Source organism: Pelodiscus sinensis, chromosome 19, assembly GCF_052426305.1.
Source record: "Pelodiscus sinensis isolate ZL-2025 chromosome 19, ASM5242630v1, whole genome shotgun sequence".
In the NCBI taxonomy this organism is placed as follows: domain Eukaryota; kingdom Metazoa; phylum Chordata; order Testudines; family Trionychidae; genus Pelodiscus; species Pelodiscus sinensis.
The window spans coordinates 21756339-21782431 of NC_143070.1; the positions used below are offsets into that span (position 1 = coordinate 21756339).

Consider the following 26093-nt stretch of genomic DNA (forward strand, 5'->3'; position numbering starts at 1 on the left):
CACATGGGAAGAGGCAGCATCAAGCTTCACCCCCAGCAGCTGCTTCACCCCCATACCCAGTCATTTGTCACCTCTGCCTCTGGTTAGCTCCTTTTCTCCATTTTTAAACCCTTTTAATATGAAGTCAGCAAAAACATATACATAGAGTGGGCAGGGCAAAGGGCAGTGGTTTCAACAGAGCTGTTGAGCATGCTCTGTGACTGTGCATGCTCAGTGCGCCAAAATTCTTCCTAAGTAGCTCAGTTTCATAGGTAGCAGCTTTCTATATCCATCCTGGAGCAGGCAGGGCAAGGGCGTGCCCCAGAGGGACCTGGGCTGGGCTGAACGGGGAAGCTGCGGGCTGAGGCCCTGACATCCAGCAGGTGAGAAAAATGCTTCCCCTGAGTCTGGCTTGGGGGCTGGGGTGGAAGAATCATGTTATACAGGGCCCTCGGACAGCCCTGCCCAGCCCTGCCTGTGGCTCCCACGTGGGTGGGCTTTAGGAAGTGCGGGGCCCAATTCGAACTGTTTTGGCAGGGCCCCCCATCCCTCTTCTACCCAGGATTTTTTTGTTGAGCCAAAAAAACCCACAACAAACCACAACCACACACAAATATCACATCAAGTAGATCTGATCAAAATGTATATCTATATAATTGAACATTTAAAAAAAATGCCATCCTTTATTTTGCAAAATTTTACACAAAATTAAATCACTTGCCTTAAGTGTAGGTCAAATATTTTCAATTGCAAACTATCCAGTTTTTTCAATAAAGTTTAAAGCTTGATTTTTAAAAAGTTACCAGAGAGTGTTGCATTGTTTTACTTTTTAAATAGCAAAAATGGAGTCTTTTTTTAAGAAAGTGTCAGTTCTGTGGTAAAATTCGAGTCCTTAGTGATTTCAGCACCAATGATTTCACTAGGTCATATGGTACCTCACCACCATTGCCTCCTTTGCACTGCCCTTCAACACGTTGCCTGCATGTTGAGTCTAAGGTCTACACAAGATTTTATCAATGATTTTTGCTCAAGTGATCACTGAGACAAGACTTTCAATTGATTCTAGTCAGCTCTGCCTTTAAACACTGGGGCTACATCTAGACTGGAATGATTTTACGCAAATGCTTTTAATGGAAAAGTTTTTCCGTTAAAAGCATTCGCTGAAAAGAGCATCTAGATTGACATGGATGCTTTTCCGCAAAAGCACTTTTAGCGGAAAAGTGTCTGTGCCAATCTAGACGCGGTTTTGCGCAAGAAAGCCCCGATCGCCATTTTTGTGATTGGGGCTTTTTTGCGCAAAACAATACCGTCTACACTGGCCCACTTGCGCAAAAGCATTTGCGCAAGAGGGCTTTTTCCCGAACGGGAGCAGCATAGTATTTCCGCAAGAACACTGACAATCTTACATGAGATCGTCAGTGTCCTTGCGGAAATTCAAGTTGCCAGTGTAGGCAGCTGGCAAGTTTTTCCACAAAAGCAACTGCTTTTGCAGAAAAACTTTCCAGTCTAGATGCAGCCTGGATGTAAAATGTCAGATATAATTGAGGACTCCCAAATAGACTCTACACCACCAGAAATAAAACTTGTTTCCATCTTCTGTGACTTTCAGTTAGATGTTACTCACTATCCTCTGCTTAGTGTTCAAGTTATGGTAGACCCTAAGCCAGGTCATGTTAAGTTCAGGTCTTTTACCTTTTAATCCTACAATATGGATAACAACATTTCATTCTCCCAGCTCCAATTCTTACGTGAATTTCAACCAAAAAGAGCCAAAATTGATCATCTTGAGACAGCAAGAGTGTCTACTGATCTCTGTGGCAAAGTAAGTTGTCTATATAAATAAGGTCTGCTTGTGAAGCCTTTTCCTACAGTTTATTAACAGATGGCAGTAGATAGCTCACTCAGACCACTGGCTGATAATAGTTAGTCACCCTGACCAGTCATTAACATAGACACGGACTCACCCTACTCTCCATTGACTCTATGATTCTCTGATGACCTGTGACAAAAAAGGAGGGTGTAAAGGGAAACTGAAGGGAGAGACCGCTCTAAATTCACCAATCAAAGAGCAGTATTGCCAACCCCAGAATCACAAGGAACGCCTATACAAAGTTATGAGAATGGTCTACAAATCATAAGATTTTTTTAAAAATAAAACATGTTGGATTTTTATTGGCCTTTTGTTTCTTGAGTATTTAGAGTTCATGTTTTAAAGCTTTCCTCCTTAGCTGTAAGGCCCAGAAGTATAGAGAACTTTTTTTTTTAAATGAAAGCTGAGATTCCTACATAATCAATTGATTCCAGGCCTTTAGAAAAACACCAAATGTTTTGAAACTCATGGTAAAACAGTGGAGGAATTCTTGTGAGCCCATGCTTTGCCCACAGTATAAATAAAAACAAGCAAACAATATCTTTTCCAGTAAACATCCTAATGAGATACAGGCAGTCCCCAGGTTACGTACAAGATAGGGACTGTAGGTTTGTTCTTAAGTTGAATCTGTATGTAAGTCGGAACTGGCGTCCCGATTCAGCCGCTGCTGAAACTGATCAGTTTCAACAGCGGCAGAATCTGGACGCCAGTTCTGACTTACATACAGATTCAACTTAAGAACCCCAGGCATCCCCAAGTCAGCTGCTGCTGAAACTGATCAGCGGCTGATTCCAGGAAGCCCGGGGCAGGGACTTCCTGTAGTCAGCCACTGGTCAGTTTCAGCAGTGGCTGAATCAGGACGCCTGGGGCAGAGCAGCTGGGGTGCTGCCGGGTTGGTTCCGTAGCGCCCAGAGCGGCGCTACGGGACCAACTGGCAGCGCCCCAGCTGCTGTACCACAGGCGTCCGGAGCAAAGCCGCGGAGCACGGGGGCAGCGGGACAGCCCAGACGCGCCGTGGCTGTCCTGCTGCCCTCGGGCTCCGCGGCTTTGCTCTGCTTTGCTCCCCGTCTCCCTGGTCTGCAGACCAGGGGGACAGGGAGCAAAGCCGCGGAACACGCAGGCAGCGGACAGCCCACACGCATCTGGGCTGTCCGCTGCCCGCGTGCTCCGCGGCTTTGCTCTGCTTTGCTCCCCGTCTCCCTGGTCTGCAGACCAGGGAGACGGGGAGCAAAGCAGAGCAAAGCCAAGGAGCATCTCCCTGGTCTGCAGACCAGGGAGACGGGGAGCAAAGCAGAGCAAAGCCAAGGAGCATGCGGGCAGCGGACAGCCCAGACGCGTCTGGGCTGTCCGCTGCCTGCGTGCTCCGCCGCTTTGCTTCCTCTTCCTGGTCTGCTGGAGACCAGGGAGACGGGCCCTGTTCGTAACTGCGGATCCGACATAAGTCGGATCCGCGTAACTCGGGGACTGCCTGTACTGTAAATGGTGAACTGAATTCAACAGCTTATGAACAGGTACAAACCTAGTTTTTCAGATTTGAGATGGGTTACCAGGAAATACATGACAATAGGAAATCTTTCTACTCTCAAGTCAGCATATTCACAAAGCACCTATAATTTTGATCCATGCATTTATTGGATAGTGAAAGAGAAAGGAGGGGAATTAGTGTAGATAAATGTTCAAATTTAAAAAAAAAGCCTGAAGGAATTAGGACTGGGCTCCTACATCTCACGTTCAGAACTGACTAGGACACTTACGACCAGATTTTCAAAGGTGTGTAAAGATCAGTTAGATATCTTTGAAGATTCGAATTGGAAACTGTCTCTTTAGGAGCTTAATTACCTTTGAAAATCTGAGCTTAGATTTCCAAGTCCAATTTTCAAAAATGACTTTAGTCATTCAAGTGCTTTTGAAAATTTTAACTGGGGGCTTAAAGAGACAAAAATAGACACAAGGCAGGAGATATGGTATTCCTTTTAAAAACACGTGACATCTATTTTAAACTAAATTTTATATTTTTCTCCCAAGGGCAACTGACCCATCCGTCCCCCTCACTACGCCACTGCCCCCCTTCCTGCAGATCTATCATCTTAATGCATGTGCAAGATCTGTGAGAGCCGTCCCATGAATCTGCAGTTAGTGTCTGTGGCGCCTGCTTTTGAGTGGTGTCTCAATGCTGCCACACTCACCTCCAAAGAGGGAGCTTCCCAAAGCAGGCCCTTGTTGCAGACCCCCAAGGCATCCACAGGTCCAGTCTCCTTTCAGTGGGCCCACTTCCCAGGGCTCATTGATCTTGGATCTGGCTTCCGTCCCCTCTCCAACCCCCATCAGAACTACTGTGCCCTCCTAACTTAGGAAAAGAATAAATAGGAAGATTGGAAATTAACCCACTCAGTCTCATGTCCCCTAGGCAGGGAATGAGCCATGTACATTAGGCCCCAGCTGGAGTATCATGTCGAGTTCTGGGCATCACATTTCAGAAAATGTGGAGAAACTGGAGAACGTCCAGAGAAGATCAACATAAATGATGAAAGGTCTAGAAAACATGAGATATGAGGGAAGGCTGAAGAAATTGGCCTTGTTTACCTTAGAAAAGAGAAGACTGAAAAGGGACATGAGAGCAGCTTTAAAGTATCATAAGGAGGAGGAAGAAAAATTGTTCTGCTTGGCCTCTGAGGTTAGGATGAGAAGCAATGGGCTTAAATTGCAGATATTTAAGACTAGGTTAGACCAGACACCTGTCAGGGATGAGCTAGGGCAACTCAACTTTGGAAGCCCTAGGGGCCACACTGATATTTACAGAACATGCTGAGGGCCTCAACTTAAGTGTGGTTGCATATGCAAGCAAATATATACAAATAGCTTCTCTCACACTGATAGGCATGAATACAAAGATTAAGGCAAGACTACACAACACACAGGCCCCATTGAAGTCAGTTCTGCTGATATTAATAAAATGCAATATTTACCCGATTTCTACTTGTGACAACACTTTTCATGAGCAATGACAGTCCAAGAATTTAACTACTAAAACACATATCAACAGAAGATTATTATACTGACTACTTTTGTTTTGGCTCCCACTCGCCGGCCACATGTTGATCCCCACAGAAACCAAACTGCACCACGGGGTGCAAACAAACTGACCGTGGGCAGCATACCATGTTATTAATAAATATTTTATAAACCTTTACCTTTTCTCTCTGCTACCATGTCTCCTCTTCTTACTTCCTCTTCTTGCCCCTCTGTGCCCTCACACAACTTGCTCCATCCCCACCTTTCTCATGCCCACCCCTTTTTTCAAGCCTTCTCCCAGCACCTTCCCCTCTATTCCCCAATGCCCTTCCCCTCTCCTCTCCTCTCCCAGCATCACCCTGTCCCCCCCCTCCCACTGACATCTCCCCTCCTGCCCTTTCCCTCATTGTCTGCACTTGGCCCCCTGGAATGTGTCTCACCTCCATCTGCCTCTTGGTGCCTTCCCCTTTCTTCTCCCTCCCCCTCCGCACAAGCCTCTTCCTCTCTCCCCCCTCCCCTCTGTACAAGCCCCTTCCTATTCCACCCCATCAGAGCCCCTGCCACCGCTCCCGCTCCCGCGCCTGCTGCGGGGCCTCTGTGCGAACCGCATGCACCGCGTCATCGTGGTGACACTTTTCAGTTTTAAAATCCTGGGTGTGACGTCATGTCATGGCTGGGCGTCTCCCCGCCCACCTGCGAATGGCACGCACAGCAGGAGCAGCCGGCAGCATGCGCAGGTAAGGCCGGAGGAGAGGCAGCCAACTTCCGGGTGCAGGGGCGCGGGGCCCAAATCGGCTGAATCGGCTTAAAACCAGCCCTGGTCACTTGCCCCTGCCTGGGTCTGTGGCTCGCAATGCTAGAAAGTTGGAGCCGGGGCCAGAGGCTGCAACCTGCTCCCTCCATGCTGGCAGAAGGCCTGGGGACACACTCCTGAGGTCTGGCTGTGGCACAGGGCTGAGGGGGCAGAGGCACAGGCAGAGGCTGCAGAGATTTGGCTGCCTGGGAGCAGCGATGGTTTCTCACTCCCCTCCAGAACAGGGCTGGCTCCCAGCTGCCCAGGGGTGGGGCATGAATACGGGAGATGGGGGCAGAGGACTAGCCCTGTGCCATGGTTGTTGGTCCGTATCTGGCCTTCCCCTGGCATTGTCTGGGGCTGGAGGTATAGAATTAGAAACAAAGAAAAGGGCCTGTGGCTCCTGTCCCTGCTGCCATGGTTTTGCCTGGCAGCCACATGGGGTTGCTGTGGCTATTTGAAGGGCTCATGGCTCTGGCCTTGCTGGGGTGGCAATGTGACTGGGAGCCGTGCACCATGGAAATAAGATGCTGCTGCTTGAGCCACTGCCTGGAAATTCGGTGGCAGTGGCAGCACGATGTACATAAAAAGTGGCCAAATGCTGTCCGTGGGCCGGATCAAAGTGTGAGGAGGGCTGGATCCAGCCCCTGGGCCGTGTCTTGCCCAGCCATGCTCATGGAGTCAGAATTTACAAGGCAAATATCCATGGGTAGCCCCTCCCTGCACTGTTCCCTAACACAGGGCTCCCAATTTAACCTCTGTGTTATAACAATCTCAGCATTTGCAGGGCCTGAGTGGAGAAGGGGGAAAGAGTTGGAATGGTTCCGTTTGCCTTAGAATTCAGGAGTTATTGTAAACTTCTGGAGCCAGGGAGCCTTCTGCTATTTCTCTCCCATCTCCCGCTGTGCACCAGTGGGCTGCCCCTTGTGCTGTTGGAGCACTCTCATGCCTCTGTGTTCTCTGTTTTACAATATTGCAGTCACTTTTGTTTAACATTATCAGACATTGTATCTAGTGGCCATTTTCCCCAGTTCAATTCAGATTCACAAACGCTACGTCTACACTGGCCCCTTCTTCGGAATAGGCATGCTAATTTCGAACTTTGGAATAGGGAAATCCGTGGGGGATTTAAATATCCCCTGCGGGATTTAAATAAACATGGCTGCCGCTTTTTTTCCGGCTTGGGGAAAAGCCGGAAAAGAGCACCCAGACTGGCGCGATCCTCCGGAATAAAGTCCTATTCCGGAGGATCTCTTATTCCTACTTTCAAGGAATTTTTAAATGCCCAGTAGTTCAGACTCCCTGCCTGCGGCTACACACGGCATGGGCTAGGTAGTTCGAACCAAGGCCCCTAATTTGGACTACCATTACTCCTCATTGCAGGAGGAGTAATAGTAGTCCAAATTAGGGGCTTTAGTTCGAACTACCTAGTCCGTGCCGCGTGTAGCTGCGGGCAGGTAGTTCAAACTGCCAGGCATTTAAAAATGGCGGCACCTGGGAACATGCAAATAAAGCCTGAGATATTTTAATCCCGGGTTTCATTTGCAAGTTTGAATGACTACATTAGCCACCTTAGTTCGAACTAGGGTGGCTAGTGTAGACATACCCTCAGAGAAAAATGATGGTTCAAGTCTGATTCCAGGTCAGTTAAAAATCGTACTTTCCTGGGCCTGGTTCAGTTCTGGCAAGTTCAGCTGGTCAAATGGAATCCATATCTGATGAGCTGTCCCTAGCAGCTGTGGGGCACCCCAGGAGCAGCTCAGGCATGTGGGGAGGGGTCCCTGGTTACTGTGCAGGCAGAGGAGGCTGGTGTCTATCTCTGCTCAGGGTACAGAGCCCTAGAGCTGGCTGAGTTTCCTGGGTCGTAGGCTGCTTCCTCTGACACCATGATCTGGGAGCCCAGGCTAAGCAGCAGGTCTGTAGCAGGGAGACATTCACTGCAGCCCCTCTGTGCCCATCCCGGGTGGGGACGTTCCCCGGTGCCTATTACTCACCCCTTGGGGGAGCCCCAAGCTCTGTTGGCATCAGTTCCAGGTGATGGGGAGAGATCTGGTGGAAAAAGGCTAGGAGGGGCAGGAAAGTGACTCAGCCAAACCAGCCTCTTCCAGCCTGTTTGTGCCAGACAGGAGGGGAGGGGTCTCTGTATGTCTGCGGGTCCCAGAGCTGCTACCTCAGTGACACAGCCAGGTTCTCACTGGAGAGGAAATGCCCATGGGTACCGGGCAGACACCAGTGCTCCCAGCAGAGGGGAGAGGGCAGGAGAGGGACAGGGGAGACCAGAAGGGGCAGCAAGTGCAGGAATTAGGGAGAGATTTCCAGCCCTCAACCTGTCCAGGCTCATTCACTGCATCACCCTGGGCAGATTGACTGTCCTGAGAGCAGGATGCAGGGAAGGAAAAGCCAGTTCCTACCCCTCCCAGCCCCCATGTGACCAGAGGAGGGGGGACTGGCCTCAGGGACAATTTGGGGGAATCCCCCACAGTGGCAGGCTTGGAACTTCTGCTCTTTTCTAGCATCTATCTCAGAGTCTCTGTCCCAGGGAGGGTGTAAAAGTGCCTGGTAGGCTCAGCGTTGGTGGGAGGGGCCATGTCTGTGTTGTAACCACACAACTGAGGGGTTCCTAGCATGGCGGAGCCTAGAGCGTCTGTCTCCAGGGAGAGAGCTTTGGGGAACTGGGGGTGTGAAATGAACCCAACCCACTTTGGAAACCTCCCTAGTCACTCCTCTTGCCCTGACAGGGTGAAGACTCACATCCCCACTTCGCTCCAGATCGTCCTGTCTTGCAGGAGGCAGGGCAGGGAAATGGCTGTGGTGGAGCCAGCTCAGGTAGGGGATTTTGTGGGGAGTTGCAGGGGGATTATTGTAGAGAGGGAGGGGCAAGAAATACACATGGTGAGGTCTCTCTGGGCAGGTTTGGGGTGGGATTCTGCTCCTCAGTCCTCCATTGTGACTAGTGGGGCTGGGGCTGGGGCGGCAGGTGCTGAGTAGGGGGCCTCTGTTGTTTCAGGTGCCCGTGACCTTCGAGGAGGTGGCTGTGTATTTCACCGCAGGGCAGGGGGCGCTGCTGGGTCCCAATCAGAGAGCCCTCTACAGGGACGTCATGCAGGAGAACTATGAGACTGTGGCCTCGCTGGGTAAGGATTCCTGTGCCTGCAGCTAGCAAAGCCCTGGGGCCAGCATTTCTGCATATGCTCAGCGCAGTTAGAGGGGACCACAGCCCTCCTGTGAGAGACACTTTCATCCCCATGTCCCCTTCAGGGGAACAGGGGAGTCAGATGCCTAAGGGACATGCTAATTCATCCTCATCTCCCCAGCTTTCAGAGACCAGAAGCAGGGAACTGTCCTGCCTACATTATTTCTCAAACACACACCATTCATCTGCCTCCTTGGGACTGGCTCTGTCCATAGGGAAGGCTCTAGTTCCGTGGTCACCAACCAGTAGATCATGATCTACTGGTAGATCTCAGGGCCTCTAAGAGTAGCTCTTGAGCCCTCTCTGAACTGCGTGCCTGCGCAGTACATTTACATTAGATTTCCTCATTTGAGGAGCAGCTACTCACCGAGCAACAACAACAGGTGAATAGCTGCGAGGAATGGTGGGAGCTGGGAGATCTGGAGGGCTGAAACATCCCAGCCAGCTGACTGTGGCTTTCAGCTGAAAGAGGCTGCCCCATGCTCCAGCTGATCGGCGGCTTCTCCTCTGCACCTGCCCACGTGGAGCTTGGTGCACCCTGGCTGAGCACCATAGCCAGCTGGCCAGGCAGCCACTTCTCTTCCCTCCAGCCTGGCTGCCCTGTGCTCAGCTCAGGGAGGCTGCATCTAGCTCCAGCTGTGCTGGAGCAAGCTTCCCAGGCTGAGCGCAGGATCACAGATGCCCATCTGATGGACTGTATATGACTAGCAATCTCAGACTACAACCCAGACTTCAAGACACTGGCAGATACTGTTCAGTCACAGGTGTCACACTGAAACTTTGTTATTGGAAGAAAAAATATATAATTATCAATACTTGATTTTAGATTTACAAAATAGCAGAGGACAAAATGTATAATTGTAAATGCTTCATTTGATATTTAAATAGCGTGAATTAAAAACAGACCATTTATTTCATACCTATAAACATGTGATTTTAATTTTATATATTGCATAATTTAAAAATAAACTGTTTAACAGAGTGTATAAGGGCTGGGGATAGCAAGTGATGGACAGGAGAATAGAGGGGGCGAGTCTTCAAGGAAGGGGCAGGGCGGTAGATCTTCGCCTGTTCTGAGTCTTAAAAAGTGATCTTGGGTGTAAAAAGGTTGGAGACCACTGCTCTAGTTTGTGCATACTTGGAAATAGGAAGGAATTTAATCCCAGAGCTGTGTGTCAGCAAGTCCCCCAGAGCCCACGGATGATTAAAACTCCTAGTGAGGGTGACAACACCCTCTGTCATTAAGGTGTTGGGAGTCACTGAGCCCTGCTCCCACATCCACAGATGTGACTTTCATCCGGCAGGTAGAACAGAAGGTTTATGAGTTCACAGGGATACAGTATAGAACAGACTTGTTAGTACACGGACCAGGAGCAGTTTCCACAATCCATCTTAGAGACAAGGGGGCCCTGAGCCAACCCCCTCCCCATCTCTGTCCCCAGGCCAAGAAGACTCACTTTCACCCTCCACAACTCGTCCTTGGCTGCAGCCAGCCCTGTCTCAAGCCTTTGTCCAGCTTCCCGGGCAAAAGGTGTACCCTGGGCATACACCGCTCCTAGCTTCAGATGACAATGAGCCTGGGCTATTGTGAATGTGCTGTCCTGAGCATCTTCCCTCAATCACTCTGAAATTCCCATCCCCATCTAGATAGTGGTGCAGTGCTCAGGGAAATTGAGGCACACACACACGGAGTTACTAGAGGACAATAGAAATCACATAACTTAGGGAATACAATCCTGACTTTGTCACATCCCCCACCCTGTTCTGCCTCTGAAATCTCCTGCTCTCAAGATCTCTTGAGTTACCCCAGTCCCATGTAGGATCAGATTGTGCTCAGGGAATGTTTCTTGTGACACACACTCTGCTCAGATTCCATGTGCCTTCACCTTGCCTGATCTCACCCCTGTGCAGGATTCTCCATTCCCAAACCTGACCTGATCACCCAGCTGGAACGAGGGGAAGAACCGTGGGTCCCAGATCTCCAGCCCTCCAAAGAAATGGAGTTCCTGAGAGGCACTTGCACAGGTGAGAAGTCAGGGAAACTGACTTAGAAACCATCCAGCAAGTGCAGGAAAAAGCTGGGAGTCCCCAAAATGAGCAGTGAGCAAGAGCCCTTGCTTCCACCCCATGTCCCCCAGGAAGGGCTGCAGGTATCATCCTGGCAAATACCTGTCATAGCTCCCTAGACATCCTTTTAGCTGTCAGGAGTTTATTCTCTTTGTTTCCTTCCCTGGAAGTGTTTGGTTGGGATGTACAGGTAGAATCCAATGTCTTAGTCTCTCAAACTATTATTGTGTCTACACTGGTGCGTTCTTGCACGAAAATGGCCGCTCTTGCGCAAAAACATGCCGCCTGTCTACACTGGCAGTGCATTCTTGTGCAAGTAAACTGATGTACTGTAGAAAATCAGGGCTTCTTGCTTGAGAACTCTGACACTCCCTCTCAGGAAGAAGCCCTCTTGCACAAGAGCTCTTCCAGAAGAGGGCAGTGTAGACAGGCAACATGAATTTCTTGTGCAAGAAGCCCCTATGTTTAAAATGGCCATAAGAGCTTTCTTGCTCAAGAGAGTGTCTACACTGGCATGGATGCTCTTGCACAAAAGCACATCTTTTGCGAAAAAGCACATGCCAGTGTAGATGCTCTCTTGTGGAAGAGTTTTTGCACAAGAACTCTTCCGCAAAAGAGTTTGTGCGCAAGAAGCTGCCAGTGTAGACGTAGCCTTATTGTTTTGTGCTTTCTGTTGTTGGAATTTCCCTGTGGGTCTTTTCACCCCAGCACAGACAGTGACTCCTGCATGGATTCTCTCTCTCCCAGCAGGTGCTAGGACAGTGAGGGAAAACAAGGAGGAGAATCAACGGCAGGAAGGTCCTGGCACCGTAGAATCACAGGGAACATCTTTGGAGGGAGCTGAAGGGGATTTTTCCCAGTGTGTAGAACAGGGGGAAGCCTGGGGAAATGAATACAGGGCAGAGAGGCAGCTGGAGAACAATCCAAGCAGGAAAGCAGAGGAATCCAGTCAAGGAGGGGAAGGATCCAAGGAACCCAAGGAAACACCAGCCCAGAAGTCAAATCCCAATGGAAAGAAACCTTGTGAATGCTCAGACTGTGGAAAAATATTTAGTGAGAAGTCAGGCCTTATTCTGCCCCAGAGAGGGCACCCAGGAAAGAGACTCTGCAAGTGCCTGGAGTGTGGAAAAAGCTTGCTTGTACTGTCATCCCATATGGAACCTGAGATTGTCCACAGAGGAGAAAAATCCCATAAATGCTTTGAGTGTGGGAAAAGCTTCTTTTCGAGAGCACACCTGGCTAGACATCAGCAAACCCACAGTGGAGAGAAGCCATATAGATGTTTGGAATGTGGGAAGAGCTTCAGTCAGCGGTCAAATCTTATTACACATGAGAGAATCCACACAGGAGAGAGACCATATAAATGTCATGTGTGTGCAAAAGGTTTCACTTGGCATTCAGAGCTCATTAGACATGAGAGAACCCACACAGGGGAAAAACCATACAAGTGCTCCGAATGTGAGGAAAGCTTCAGTCAAAACTCTCACCTTATTATCCATCAGAGAATGCACACAGGAGAGAGACCATATAGATGCCATGAATGTGGGAAAGGTTTTACTCACCAATCAGCCCTTACTGTCCATGAAAGATCCCACACAGGGGAGAGACCATATAAATGTGGTGAGTGTGGGAATGGTTTCACCCACAGATCAGTCCTTACGGTCCATGAGAGAACCCATACAGGAGAGAAACCATATAAATGCCATGAATGTGGGAAAGGTTTTGCCCACCGATCAGTCCTTACTGTTCATGAGAGAATTCACACAGGAGAGAAACCATATAAATGCCACGAGTGTGGGAAATGTTTCACTAGTCGAACAGTCCTCATGAGACATGAAAGAATCCATACAGGAAAGAGGCCGTATAAATGCTGTAAATGTGGGAAAGATTTCATTTGGCAAACTGCCCTCATTGGACATGAAAGTACTCACATAAAAGAGAAACCATATAAGTGCTTGGATTGTGAGGAAAGCTTCAGTCCAACTTAACACTTTATTATCCACAAGAGAGAGAGAGACAGAGACTTGTATCAATGCAATGAGTGTGGTAAAAGCTTTGGGTGCACTTCACACTTTACTAGACATCAGAGAATCCACACAAGTCTCGCATCAGCAAATCCCCCAGAGAAACCTCTGATCCGTATGCAAGGAGGGGGAGAAGGGTGCAAAAGCACCCCCTTACAATCGCTCAAATAAGTATGCGCCAGCCAGCCAGGGGAAAGCCAGAGAGGCATGCTGCCTGAGCCTTCCTCCTCCATGTTCTGGGGGACTGGGGGAAGGCTGGAGCTGATTTCCCCATTTACTTTGAGGACCATGGGTGTGCCTGTGAGGGGGGGGGGGGTGCAGTCACACACTTGCAGTCCACATTTACAAAAAAAGCACCCCCCCCCAGAAATTCCTGTATAGGGCCTGGTGTGTAAAACACTTCTATTAGAGTGGGGGTCAACAATCTTTTCAAACTGCAAAGAGCCAAACTACATCAAAATTCAGAACAAGTGATTTATAAAGAGCTGCATAAAAATGCCCATTTGCATGACTGAAAATATACAACTTAATATCATAGATAATTATAGATAATTGACATGGTGATTAATAATAGTACAAAGGAAACATTGCACTCACGGACTCTATTTAATGGGACTTCTACTGCATCTTTTCACACATTTCTTTGACATTTACATCATAACTGGTCAAATCCAGCTTTGTGCATGTATTCAGAATGTCTTATGCCAATTTGATGATGGGGGCTGGGGATGTGAGGTGCAGGGGTCTGGGTTGCGGTGTTTGAGGGGCTGAGGGCAGGGGGGATATATGAGGGGCACAGATTTGGGGTGTGTGTTGTGCAGGAGTGTTATGGCAGGAGACTGGAGATGTGGGGGTGCAGAAGTTTGGGGATGTGGGTGTAAGAGGGGCTCAGGGCAGGGGGTTCAGGGTTAGGGTGTGGGGGAGTACAGGAGTGTTATTATGCTGCAGCCAGATGGGGGCTGGGCCCCAACTAGGGGCTTGTTGGCCAGGCTTCATTTTTTAAATAAAGTAAAATATGACCAACACAAAAGATTTCAGCATTGTCCTTATTTATGGTAGGGACAAGGAACCTTTTTTGCATGAGGGCCACTGACCCACAGAAAAATCAGTTGAGGACCACACAAGTGAGAAGCAAAAAACAACCCCTCCAGAAACCTCCAACCCTCACTGAGGTGGCCCCCAACTGAGACACCTCATTCCCCTGGCACTCCAGCCCCGTAGGGGGGAGGGTAGGGAGAACTGAGGTTCAAGGCCTCAGGCCAGATTTTCTCTACCTTTTTACATATATAGAAACAAGAACTGATAAAAGTCCTTGTAGGGCAAGAACTTTCATGTTCCTCTTTTATTTAAAATCAACATTGAGTAACATTTCTATACATTATGCCACCATTTCCTTTGGGTTATGTCTACACTGCAGGCTTCTTGCACAAGAATGACCGTTCTTGCACAAAAACTTGCGGAACGTCTACATTGCGCGCATGTTCTTGTGCGAGTAAATTTACAGTAAGGCATCGGAACAGAGGGCTTCTTGAACAAGAGTTATTCCTCTACCCATGAGGAATAAGCCCTCTTGCGCAAGAGCTCTTGCTCAAGAAGGCAGTGTGGAAGGGCAATAGGGGTTTCTTGCAATAGGGGAGTAAGGGCTTCAGCTTAAAATAGTTCATTAACACATTCCAACAGTGCATCCTTCTGGCCTCTCCCCATCTCGGTGAAGGCCAGTTCACTCCCTCTAGTATACGTGCAGACTCAGGAAACTGAAATGGCTTTTGTTATACAGAATGGCTTCTAGCTATATATGAAATGGTTTCCACTAGATCCTGGAACTTACCCTTTTCCAAGCTGAGGGCAACTGGCTCAAAGAAGTCAGTGGCAGCGCTTCTGAGCCAAGCTTCTCTGAGAACAACACAGCCTCCAGTGTGAAAAAAAGAGCTTTTAAACCAAGCTGGGTTCCAACAGGACTCAGCATCTCTGAGGAAAGTTTCTCACAGCTGGAAGTTTTAAAGAGTTGAGATTTTGCCTCTGTTGCCAGAGCACTGATTTCATTACTAGAAGTTTTACCTGACATTGCTGGGGTCCTTAATTCAATTTTTATAGTTTGGAGAATAAAATGAGAATGTCCGGGCTTCATTTCAGTCATTGGCCTGCGGTGGGGCTGGGGAGGAGGGGGTCAGCAGGCAGGGTGCCCTGGAAAGCGAGCACTGTCCCAGCCCTCTGTCACTGCAGCAGCTTGGGGCCAGGTGAGGTGCCTCTCCATGGTCGTTGCAGCTCTCACGGTTTAGGAGAAGTGCTTGAACGAACAGGCAAACACACAGACACAGGCAGACAAACTCTCCCAAATAGACAGTAGATTCAACGTAGTAGCAATTCCCTGTGTAGTACTCCTGGGCCGCTTCCTTATGGGCACCACCCTGTGTGGTGAGCCTGGGATAGATGGCAAATCACACAGATTGAAGTTTGATCCTCATTACAGAACAGCTTGAGAGCCTCCTGGTACTTTCCGCACACCCTATCCCCTCATGCTCCTTTTGGTGCCTGCAAACTCAGCCGCTTGACTAGTTCTACCATATTTGCCAGCTGCCTATTGGGCTGGAAGTTTCTCTGCTACACAGTTTCTCTGCACTGCGGGTAAGGGATGGCTGGGCTGGGCTGGGCTGGGTCCCTCCCAGAACTGGTTGATGCAGGCCCAGCAGAAATTGTGCCCACAGTCTGTGATCACCAGGTCCATGAAATACTCCAGGGAGAGGGGACAGGTCGCTTCCTCCTGGAGACTTTCCAAGGGGCTTGCTGCAGCCATGGCTGCTTCTGGGCAGTGGAACAAGGTTAGTTTGACTTTCCTGAGCTCACACTGTGCCAGGCCTATGCCAGAAATGGGGCATTTCCCTTCCTGGAAAGGGCCTCAAAGGAAACAATTCAGTCCTGGAGACTTTGGTGAAAAATGTCCCACTAGGGCTCTGGTCCTAAAATCACCTAGGACCGGTTGCAGAGCCTTGCTGATGTGCTGGAGAAGGTCTAGCTGGGGGCTGTAGGTATTGGCCAAGGGCATTCTGTGGCTTTCTTGGTTGGGTCTGTCGGTAGCAGGTGACTTCTGAGGTGCACAGACCCACTGCAAGTGCAATAAGGCAGGAGGATGTTGATGTCCCTGTAAAATCCCAGTGATGCTCCCCCCCAGCACAGGGGCTGATGTGAATAAAGCCAGGTGCTGGGCTCAAGCAGCAAATGAGCAGAGCTCCCTTGACTTGGGAGTGAGCTAAACAGAGACATGAGAATGTGCGTTTGTCCAGTTCTGTCAGTGGAGCCGTTTGCTGGAACAGCCAGGCCAAAAAGCTGATCAGAGCCAGGGAGCACCGGCAACACCCTGTCATCAGAGACCTTGAGGCTGGCTGCAGGAGAGACGAGGGGCTTTTCTTCTACACACATGACAGTCTGGGGGGGGGGGGGGAGTTCTTTTCTTTCCAGGTGCACAAGAGTCACTCTGGTCGCATTTCCAACCTGTTTTACTCCTAAATGAAGGGAAGTTGCACAAGGGGGCAATGGGGACTGGACCTGTACCCAGGGTCTCCAGCACAGATACCCCAGGCCTTAGCTGCTCAGCCCCACTGCCTGGAGAGAAGCACCAAACCTCTGCTCATGGATGCTTCTGTCCCTAACAGTCCCACCCCAGAAGAGCAGCCCTGGGAGCCCAGAGCCCTAGGCACAGATGTTCCGCTGGTGCCTGGCCAAGCTGCCTGGAGCCCCATGGAGTGCAGGGGCTGAAGAGACAGTTTCAAACCCTGCAGCAGGGCCAGGAGGGGGAGCTGGGCAGCTCCATGTGTTTTGTTTGTATTTCAGATTGGTGATTGGGCTCTCAAAACCCTCTGCCAGTCCGGTGGGATAAGGGGGAAGGAACAGGCTGGGGGCTGCTCAGGGCAGATAGAGAGTTTGGGGCTCCCCATCAGCCCAGGCTGCCTGGGCAGCTCTTCCCACAGCCTAGCTCTGGCTTCCAGCCTCATTCCCCATGATCCCCCATCACACCCTGATCCCCCGGCAGTGCCCAATACTCCCCACACTGCAACTCCTACCCCCTCCCATCCTCCTTCACCCCCCTGCTGTCCCCACATCCCTCTGCCCTCAGTGCACACAGCAGTAGAGCAGCATCTTCACCTGCACCCAGAGCAGAAGCCAAAGCCTGTAGTGAGGTGGTGGACGGTGGGGTAACCCCTTAGCTCTCGCAGCTGCACGCCTAGGACAGGCTGGGCCAGGCAGGGCCTAGAACAGCCTGTGGTACCTGGGGCAGCCCTTGGGGAGCGGGGCAGGGGCAGGAAGCAGCAACTCCCCACACTGGGCACTGCTGGGGGCGGGGCTGGAGGCTCTGTCTCTCCCCCTGCACCCCAGGGCAGGGCTTCTGCTCACACACTGCCACCACCTCTGTGGGGGCCCACCCAGCCGCACCAATCCTGGGGCAGCAGTGTGCAAAGCAGCTGATTTACAAGGTGATCCCCAACTTATGACCATTTACAACCAGGCTACTTCTACACTGGCATGATCTTGCACAAATACTCTAATGCAAGAGTTCTTGCATTAAAGTATTTGCACAAGAGAGCATCTACACTGGCATGTGCTTTTGCGCAAGAGCTTCTGTGCCAGTGTAGACACTGTCTTGCGCAAGAAAGCTCCGATGGCCATTTTAACCATAGGGCTTTCTTGCGCAAGAAATTCATGTTGCCTGTCTACACTGGCCTCTTGCGCAAGAACAGTTGCGCAAGAGGGCTTATTCCTGAGCGGGAGCATCATAGTTCTTTCGCAAGAAGCCCTGATTTTAGACATTAGAACGTCAGTGTTCTTGCGCAAGAACTCGTGGCCAATGTAGACAGGAAGCAAGTTTTTGGGCAAAATTCTGCCAATGTAGACACAGCCCCATTCTTTTTTACACAATCTTGTCTGTCTGTCATGAGATTTTAGATTTTCCCCTCCTGTGCATACGCCCTAGCGCCAGGCCTGGCCATGGTAGTGTTGCAGGGGCTGCAGCTAAAACATTTCCCTGCGTCCAGCCCCGCTAGCAGGTGAGCGCCGCCCTGGCCAGGTTGTGCCCGTCAGATCCCAACCCTGGGACGGACCCTGAGAGGCCCCCACCACCAGAGAAACACCCGCATCTCCCCTACAGGCCGGTTTGCGAACACCGCAGATGGAACCTCCCCCCTCTGTCCTCGCGCGGTCAGTTTGGTCTCCGCACTTGGCTCCAGCGGCTGTTTTCAAAGCGTGTGCATAGGCGCCTCCCGAGCGGAGCATGCGCAGTAGCTGCGGCCGAGGCCTCTGCCCTCACGCTGCGCGCAGGGGCTAGTACGTTGGGTGCCGCTGGCCCCGCACGCGCGGCTCTGCGCGCTGGTGCCCCGGGCTCGGTCCGGCTGGGCCTCACGGAGGCGGCAGCCCCGCCCCGGGGTGCGGGCGAAGAGAAGGCGGCTCCAGCCCTGCCCGGTTCGGGGAGTCGCTGCCTCCTGCCCCGGGGTGCTGGTGTTCCGGGCTGCCGGGAGGCTGCTGCAGGGGCTGGGCCGGTCAGTGTCACTCGGCCCGCTCTGTGCGCGGCGGGGGCAGGGAACAGGCGCTCGCTCCGCCCGCTCCCCGCGCGGGCTCGCTGTTGCTGCAAGACCCGGCCCAGCACAGAGCGCGGGTTTATTTGGGGTCGGGCCGGTGTCCAGCTCCGCGAAGCAGCAGCAGGCACGTCCCGGGGAGCCCAACGCCGCGGGGCTCGGGCGCGGCCGGGTAACTCCCGGTACGAGCTAAGCCCTGGGCGCTGATGCGGGAGTAGAGTCTCTGAGCCCCGGCCTGTTCCGCCCCCGGCCGTGTTTTCAGTGTTACCCCCCCCCCCCCGTCACTTCTGCCCCGCCCACACCACTGCGATTGGCCCGTAGCGGAGCCGTACTGCGCGGGCAGAGGGCGGCGCTAATCCCCGCCGCGGCTCCGCACATCCGCCGCGAATTCGGAGGGAATCGTTTGTTCCGTTACTCGCCGCGCGGCTGCTTCTGAGAAGCGCGGGGGGAGGGGCAGGAAGGATCGTGGGAGCCGAGGTGAGGCGGGGCGGCGCCTGGGACGGGGTACAGCTGGGGGGGGGGGCAGGTGTCGTGTTAGATCCGAGGGGCGATTGGGGGCCGGGGCCGGCAGACCAATTCCTACGGGGGAAGGTTTTGCCTTGGGTTGGGCTTGGGGGGGGGCAGAAATCACGTGACGCCGACACCAGCCTGTTGACGCGAGGGGGCGGGGTCGTTCCTACGGGCGGGGGCTGCGGGTCAGACCCGGCTCTGCCCAGGTGTCAGTGGGGCGCAGGGGTTGGTTCAGAAAGGGAGCCTGGTGCAGGGGGTTGGGGGATGGAGCTGGGAGGGAGGCGGGTGCAGAGGGGAGCTCTGGGCGAGGGAATGGGGATGAAGGAGGCTGTTACCTGAACAGCGCTGGCCCACAACATTTTGGCACCTGAGGACTAAAGTTTTGGCCCAAATCATAGAACCATAGAGCTGGAAGAGACCTCAGAAGGTCATCGAGTCCAGCCCCCTGCCCTAGTGAGGAGTGACTTTCTCCTTGGGCCATGTCAGAGAGGTTGGGTTTTGTTTGGTTTTTTGCTTCTTGCTTTCCTACAGCCCTGACTAATTTGCAGCCTCCAGCCCCGAAAAAGTTCTCCACCCCTGTGCAGGGGTATACAGTTACTACATATGCTTGTAGAACCATTTGATCTTGGTTCAGGGTAAAATTTACCAATTGATGACCCCCATACACCTGAACTTGGGCCAAAACTTTGGAAGGTCTCAATTCTGCCTTCTTTCTGTTCTACTCCTCTCATGGTACTGCTCTACATATGCACCAGCAGCATATGCACCATATGCTCTACATATGCACCAGCAGCAGACACAATTTTCTACACCCTAGGTCCTAGTGGCGCCCTCCCCACCCCCAGTCTGGCATCTGAAGCGGCTGCCTCAGTTGGCTTTGTGGTAAGGCCAGCCCTGGACCTGGAGCAGGGCAGTGGGATGCAGAGGGGGTTGCAAGCTCCAGCAATGGGTACGGAGATGGGTTTATGAGAGGGTTCTGATGTGGAGTAGGGGAGGAGTGCAGGATACAGTAATTCCTCACTTAACACATACCTGCTTAACACGTTTTTTGCGATAGCACGATTTTTTTGGGGGAACATTTGTCAAACAACACAACACCGTCCCCGCAATAACACGATTTCCCTTAGCGCTGGCCGGTGGCCAGCAGCTGTGCAAGGCTTCCCCTGCCTCCCTGCAAAGCGGCAGAGGTTTGCCGCTCACAACACTGTTCCCCAGCGACCCCCTCTGGCCAGATGCCTTGCGTCCGGCCAGAGGGATTCAGCAGGGAATGGTGCGGCGAGCGGCAAACCTCCACCGCTTTTTATGGAGGCAGAGGAAGCCCCACTCAGCTGCCCGCAACCGGCCAGCTGGGGAAACCCAGCCGCCGACTACAAGCCCACTCCACTGTCCTCCCCTCCCCTTCCCCAGAGCCAAACACCTTCCCAGTCCCCTTTCTCCCCCAACCTTATGTTCCGGTCCCATCTGCTAACAAGTGCAAGCTGGAGCCACATGCACAAACACAACCCCTCGCATAACATGTTTTCACTTAACATGAATACTTTCAGAAACACATCTAGGCTACGCCTAGACCAGTGGTCCCCAACACGGTGCATTTGTGTGCGCCCGCCAAGTGCTTAGGGCTGGCCTGGCCCCGGGCATGTGGTACATGTGCGGTGCCGGAGCCAGCCCTGGGCGCATGGCACATGGTGAGTGCCGGCCCCGGGGGCGCCGCAGATTGGCCGCCCGCGCTCTGGGCACGCGGCGCATAGGGGGAGCGCAGGCCCCGGGTGCGTGGCGCTTGCAGGGTGCACCGGCCCCGGGCGCGCGGCGCATGGGGGGAGAGTGCCAGCCCCGGGTGCGCGGTGCTTGGGGAGAGCGCTAGCGCCGGCCCCGGGTGCTCGGCGCTTGCAGGGTGTGCTGGCCCCGGGCACGCGGCGCTTGGGGGAAGAGCGCCGGCCCCGGGTGCGCGGTGTTTGGGGGGGAGGGCGGGCCCGGCCACGCGCCTATGGGGGGGGGGGCCGCTCCCGGGCATGCAGCTATGGAGGGGGCCCCCGTTCCCCAGGCGCGCAAGGGGGGGCCCTGCCCTCTGGCACCCAGCGGGCAAACGGCCACGCCCCCTGGCGCCCGGCGACCTCAAATGGTTGGGGACCACTAGTCTAGACTACATCCCTTTTTCATAAAAGGGATGTAAATTAGACGTATCGCAATTGCTAATGAAGCGGGGATTTAAATCTCCCCCACTTCATTAGCATAAAAATGGCTGCTGCTTTTTTTCGGCACGGAGCTTTGCCGGAAAAAAGCGCCAGTCTAGACGTGGATCTTGTGGAAAATAAAGCCTTTTCCGAAAGATCCCTTATCCAAGATAAGTCTTTATTTTCCGCAAGATCCGCATCTAGACTGGCGCTTTTTTCGGGCAAAGCTCTATGCCGAAAAACGTGGCAGCCATTTTTATGCTAATGAAGCAGGGGAGATTTAAATCCCCGCTTCATTAGCAATTGCAATGCATCTAATTTACATCCCTTTTACGAAAAAGGGATGTAGTCTAGACGTAGTCCTATAGTGTTAAATGAGGAATTACTGTATAGGATGGAGCCATCTGCAGGAATTTCTGGGGGTGCTTTTTTTTGTAAATGTGGACCACAAGGGTGTGAATGCTCCCTCACTCATGGTCCTCCCAGTAAGAATGCTCTCATGGGCTGATTTCTGCCCCACTCCACTAACAGCAAGACCCTGCCCTGGGCTTCACTTCTGGGAAAGGGTGGAAAATCGGCCCCATCCTTCCCCCCAGCTGGCTGGCACGTGCTTTACTTGATGGACCATGGGCCTTCCTCTCCCCCATCTGTATGGACCTGATGTTTCAAACATCCATCTTTGGGTTCCTTTTCCTTTAGGTAGGAACATTCATCTCTTTCTTGTAAATTTTGATCCTCATGCACATATCCCAAATTTTCATGGGCTGCACACTGAAACGTGTCAGTGGTTTTCCAATGTTGGGTTTTCTTTATGTGCCTGGGAATGCCAATCAGTGGAATACATAATGATTTTTTTTGCTAGCTATATTCCCATAGATACCACTGGATAGATATTAATAGTTAGGCTAGGCAAGTGTGGGGAGTCTGAAGCCTGGAGGTTGGATGTGGCACCCAAGGTCATGCCCCCCCTCAAGCATTGGGGAGCCCACAGTAGAGCTCAAGCTCCCCTGCTGATCCACCACAGAACTGAAGTACACAGTGTATTAGTCTGGACCCATGTAGGCTTTGGTGTGCGAGAGGAATGTGAGGAGTGACTTTCTCCTTCTCAGGGCCCATGTCAGTGAGGTTGGGTTTTGTTGTTGTTTGGTTTTTTGCTTCTCGCTTTTGTGCAGCCCTGACTGATTTGTGTGTGTGGATCAGCAGCCTCCAGCCCTGAAGAGGTTCTCCACCCCTGTGCAGGGGCATACAGTTACTACATATGCTTGTAGAACCATTTGATCTTTGTTTAGGGTCCAGTTACCTTTGTTTTACCAATTTCCACCATGCCATTAATTGTGTCTCCCCCTCTGTAACATTTTCCAACAACAGTTTTCTTATTTCCAAAGGCAAATTTCCTTGCATACCTTCCCAGATTATTTGAATGATCAGTTGCTGGTTTATTTCCTGGGCCTTTGTACAGGCCAATGCTAGGGATGCGTTTTCTTATATCGATCCCATAGTTCCTGCTAATAGTAACACATCCTTTTCCCCCTGTGGTTGACATACTGGCAATATTCTAGAAAATAATTGTTGTCCCATATCTAATTTTGATAAGGATGCACTGCACTGACAGGCTTTCCCAACTCTTGTATTTCAGCTGTGCTTGTTTGCCAATATCTCTATGTAAGCGGCATCTAGTATTCCAACTCCTACTGCAGTTCCATACAAAATGGTTTCCAATACACTCCTTGGAGTTCTTTTTCTTTATAGGTTTGTCATAATACCATAATTCTAGCCATGCTGTCCACCCCTTATGGAATGTTTGTACGTATAGGGCACAGTGAGGTGTGATGCTGAGCATATTTAACCCAGTAAGGTCCAGCTCAGTTTGCTTTAGAGATCATATTGGTGATATAATGACTTGCTCTTTGTGATTCAGTTTTATCACGTGGTGCAAATGGCTGTTGTCTTGACTTTTGCAAGGGCTTCCCCCCAGAGCCAGACTAAATCTTCTGGGAACCCTGGGATTGTAGATTTTGTGGAGCTCCTATACTCGGGGGTGGGAACAATATTGAGGGGCTCAGTATGTGGGAGGGAGCTTTATGAGAGGCAGCAATGAGGGTGGGACCAGCTTACTACATTTAAAAAGCAAAGATTTTTTAACAGCGTCTGGGACCCAGATAATCTTCATTCAAGAATATTAAAGGAACTGGCACATGAACTTGCAAGTCCATTAGCAAAAATTTTTAATAAATCTCTAAACTCAGGGGTTGTACCATTTGACTGGAGAATTGCTAATATAGTTCCTATTTTTAAGAAAGGGAAAAAAAGCGACCCCGGGTAACTATAGGCCTGTTAGTTTGACATCTGTAGTATGCAAGATCTTGGAAAAAATTTTGAAGGAGAAAGTTAGAGACATTGAGGCTAATGGCAATTGGGACAAATTACAACATGGTTTTACAAAAGGTAGATCATGCCAAACCAACTTGATATCCTTTTTTGAGAAAGTAACAGATTTTTTAGATAAAGGAAATGCAGTGGATCTAATCTACCTTGACTTTAGTAAGGCATTTGATACAGTACCACATGAGGAATTATTGGTTAAATTGGAAAAGATAGGGATTAATATGAAAGTTGAGAGGTGGATAAGCAGCTGGTTAAAGGGGAGACTAAAGTGGGTTATATTGAAAGGTGAACTGTCAGGTTGGCGGAAGGTTACTAGTGGAGTTCCTCAGGGATCAGTTTTGGTTCCAATTTTATTTAATCTTTTTATCGCTGACCTTGGCACCAAAAGTGGAAGTGTCCTGATAAAAATTGCGGATGACACAAAGTTGGGAGCTATTGCCAATTCAGAAAAGGATCGGGATATCATACAGGAAGATCTGGATGATCTTGTAAATTGGAGTGTTAGCTCCAATTGGATGAAATTTAATAGAGAGAAGTGTAAGGTTATGCATTTAGGGATTAATAACAAGAATTTTAGTTATAAGCTGGGGACACATCAGTTGGAAGTAACGGAGGAGGAGAAGGACCTTGGAGTTGATTATAGGATGACTATGAGCCGCCATTGTGACATGGCCGTGAAAAAGGCTAATACGGTCTTGGGATGTATTAGGCGAGGTATTTCCAGTAGAGATAAGGAGGTGTTAGTGCCATTATACAAGGTATTGGTGAGACCCCATTTGGAATACTGTGTGCAGTTCTGGTCTCCCATGTTTAAGAAGGATGAATTCAAACTGGAACAGGTACAAAGAAGGGCCACTAGGATGATCCGAGGAATGGAAAACCTGTCTTATGAAAGGAGACTCAAGGAGCATGGCTTGTTTACCTTAACCAAAAGAAGACTGAGGGGGGACATGATTGCACTCTTTAAATATATTAGAGGGATAAATACCAGGGGGGGAGAGGAGTTACCAATGTGGACACAAGAACAAATGGATATAAGCTGGCTACTAGGAAGTTTAGACTTGAGATTAGATGAAGGTTTCTAACCATTAGAGGAGTGAAGTTCTGGAACAGCTTTCCAAGGGAAGTAGTGGGGGCAAAAGATCTATCTGGCTTCAAGATTAAACTAGATGGGTTTATGAAGGGGATGGTTTGATGAGATAACATGATCTTGGTAACTAATTGACCATTCATTATCAATGGGAAATAGGTCAATGGAGGGATGTTAGGAGTTATTATAGAGAACTTTCTGGGTGTCTGGCTGATGAGTCTTGCCCACATGCTCAGGATTTAGCTGATCACCATATTTGGGGTCGGGAAGGAATTTTCCTCCAGGGTAGATTGGCAGAGTCCCTGGAGGTTTTTTGCCTTCCTCTGTAGCATGGGGTATAGATCACAGCTGGAGGATCTCTGCATCTTGGGATCTTTGAAGTATTTGAAGGCTTCAATATCTGAGATATAGGTGAGAGGATTATTCCAGGAGTCGGTGGGTGAGATTCTGTGGCCTGTACTGTGCAGGGGGTCAGACTCGATGATCATAATGGTCCCTTCTGACCTTAAAGTCTATGAGTCTATGTGGTAAGAGCCTGGTGGCTGTTATTTATGCTGATGATCTGTCCCGAAAAATCTGACGGTCCCAATTCTTAATTTCCTGTCCCAGTGTTGTACTTAAAGTATTGCATGGGATTTTCTTTTGGGGGTGTGACGGACCCGGCGGGGTCCGCACTTGAACCCGCAGGGGAACCCCCCCCGCGGCAGGAAAAGCGGCCGCCGTGGCTGCCGAGAGCACCGAGGCGGCGGCGCTGAGGACCGGGCACCCCGCAGCGCCGACAGGAGCGGGGAGTGGGAGGCGGGGTCGAGCACGAGCGGCCAGGAAGCAGCCGCCCCGAATGATGATCCAGCCGAGCACCCGGGAGCACGCCAGGACCGCCGCAAAGGAGGGGGTGCCGGAGGGGCGGAGCTTACCGCCCCGACGTCATCCCCCGGCGACTATAACAGCCGGGAGCGTCCCGGCAAGAGGGGGGGGGGGAGCGTAACGGTGGACGCCCTGGCGGCCAGAAGCACCAAACCCCCAGCCCTCGGGGCAACCCGGCGAGACGGACTCAGCAGCTAGCGGCTCGCCCTGGGACGCGCCCGACGACTCCGGCGGGGTGAGTGACCCTAAACTTGTTCCGCCAGCGGGACAAGCCAGCGGGGAGTGGAAGGAGCCCGAGGCGGGACCGTTTTGGCGCCCGTGGGCGGATGAGTTGAGGGCCGCAGCCCCGTCCGCCGTGGAGGGCGACAACAGGTCGCTGACCTCCGCTTAGGGCCTCGGGCTGGGACCCGGAGGTGAGGGAGGGCCCGGGTCCCTCACTCCCTTCCCCGCCGCAACCCTCTCCTACCCCGCCAAATCGAGGAGCTGGAAAGACTGACGAAGGGGCCGCCGAGCCCCCTCAGTCCCTTGGGGGGGGTCTGAGGGGTGATCGCCCCCGCAACCAGACACTGCT

General features: G+C 51.3%; 1 protein-coding gene across 1 annotated transcript in view; it reads left to right on the plus strand.

The window, feature by feature from the left end:
- The window catches only part of LOC102449714 (uncharacterized), a 54907-nt gene that overhangs the window by 1244 nt on the left and 27570 nt on the right, over positions 1-26093 (plus strand). The window contains exons 2-6 of the mRNA XM_089771521.1: positions 1715-1801; positions 8393-8480; positions 8662-8788; positions 10759-10872; positions 11662-12900. Coding sequence (XP_089627647.1) covers positions 1715-1801; positions 8393-8480; positions 8662-8788; positions 10759-10872; positions 11662-12900 — 1655 coding nt within the window. The remainder of the gene's footprint in view (positions 1-1714; positions 1802-8392; positions 8481-8661; positions 8789-10758; positions 10873-11661; positions 12901-26093) is intronic.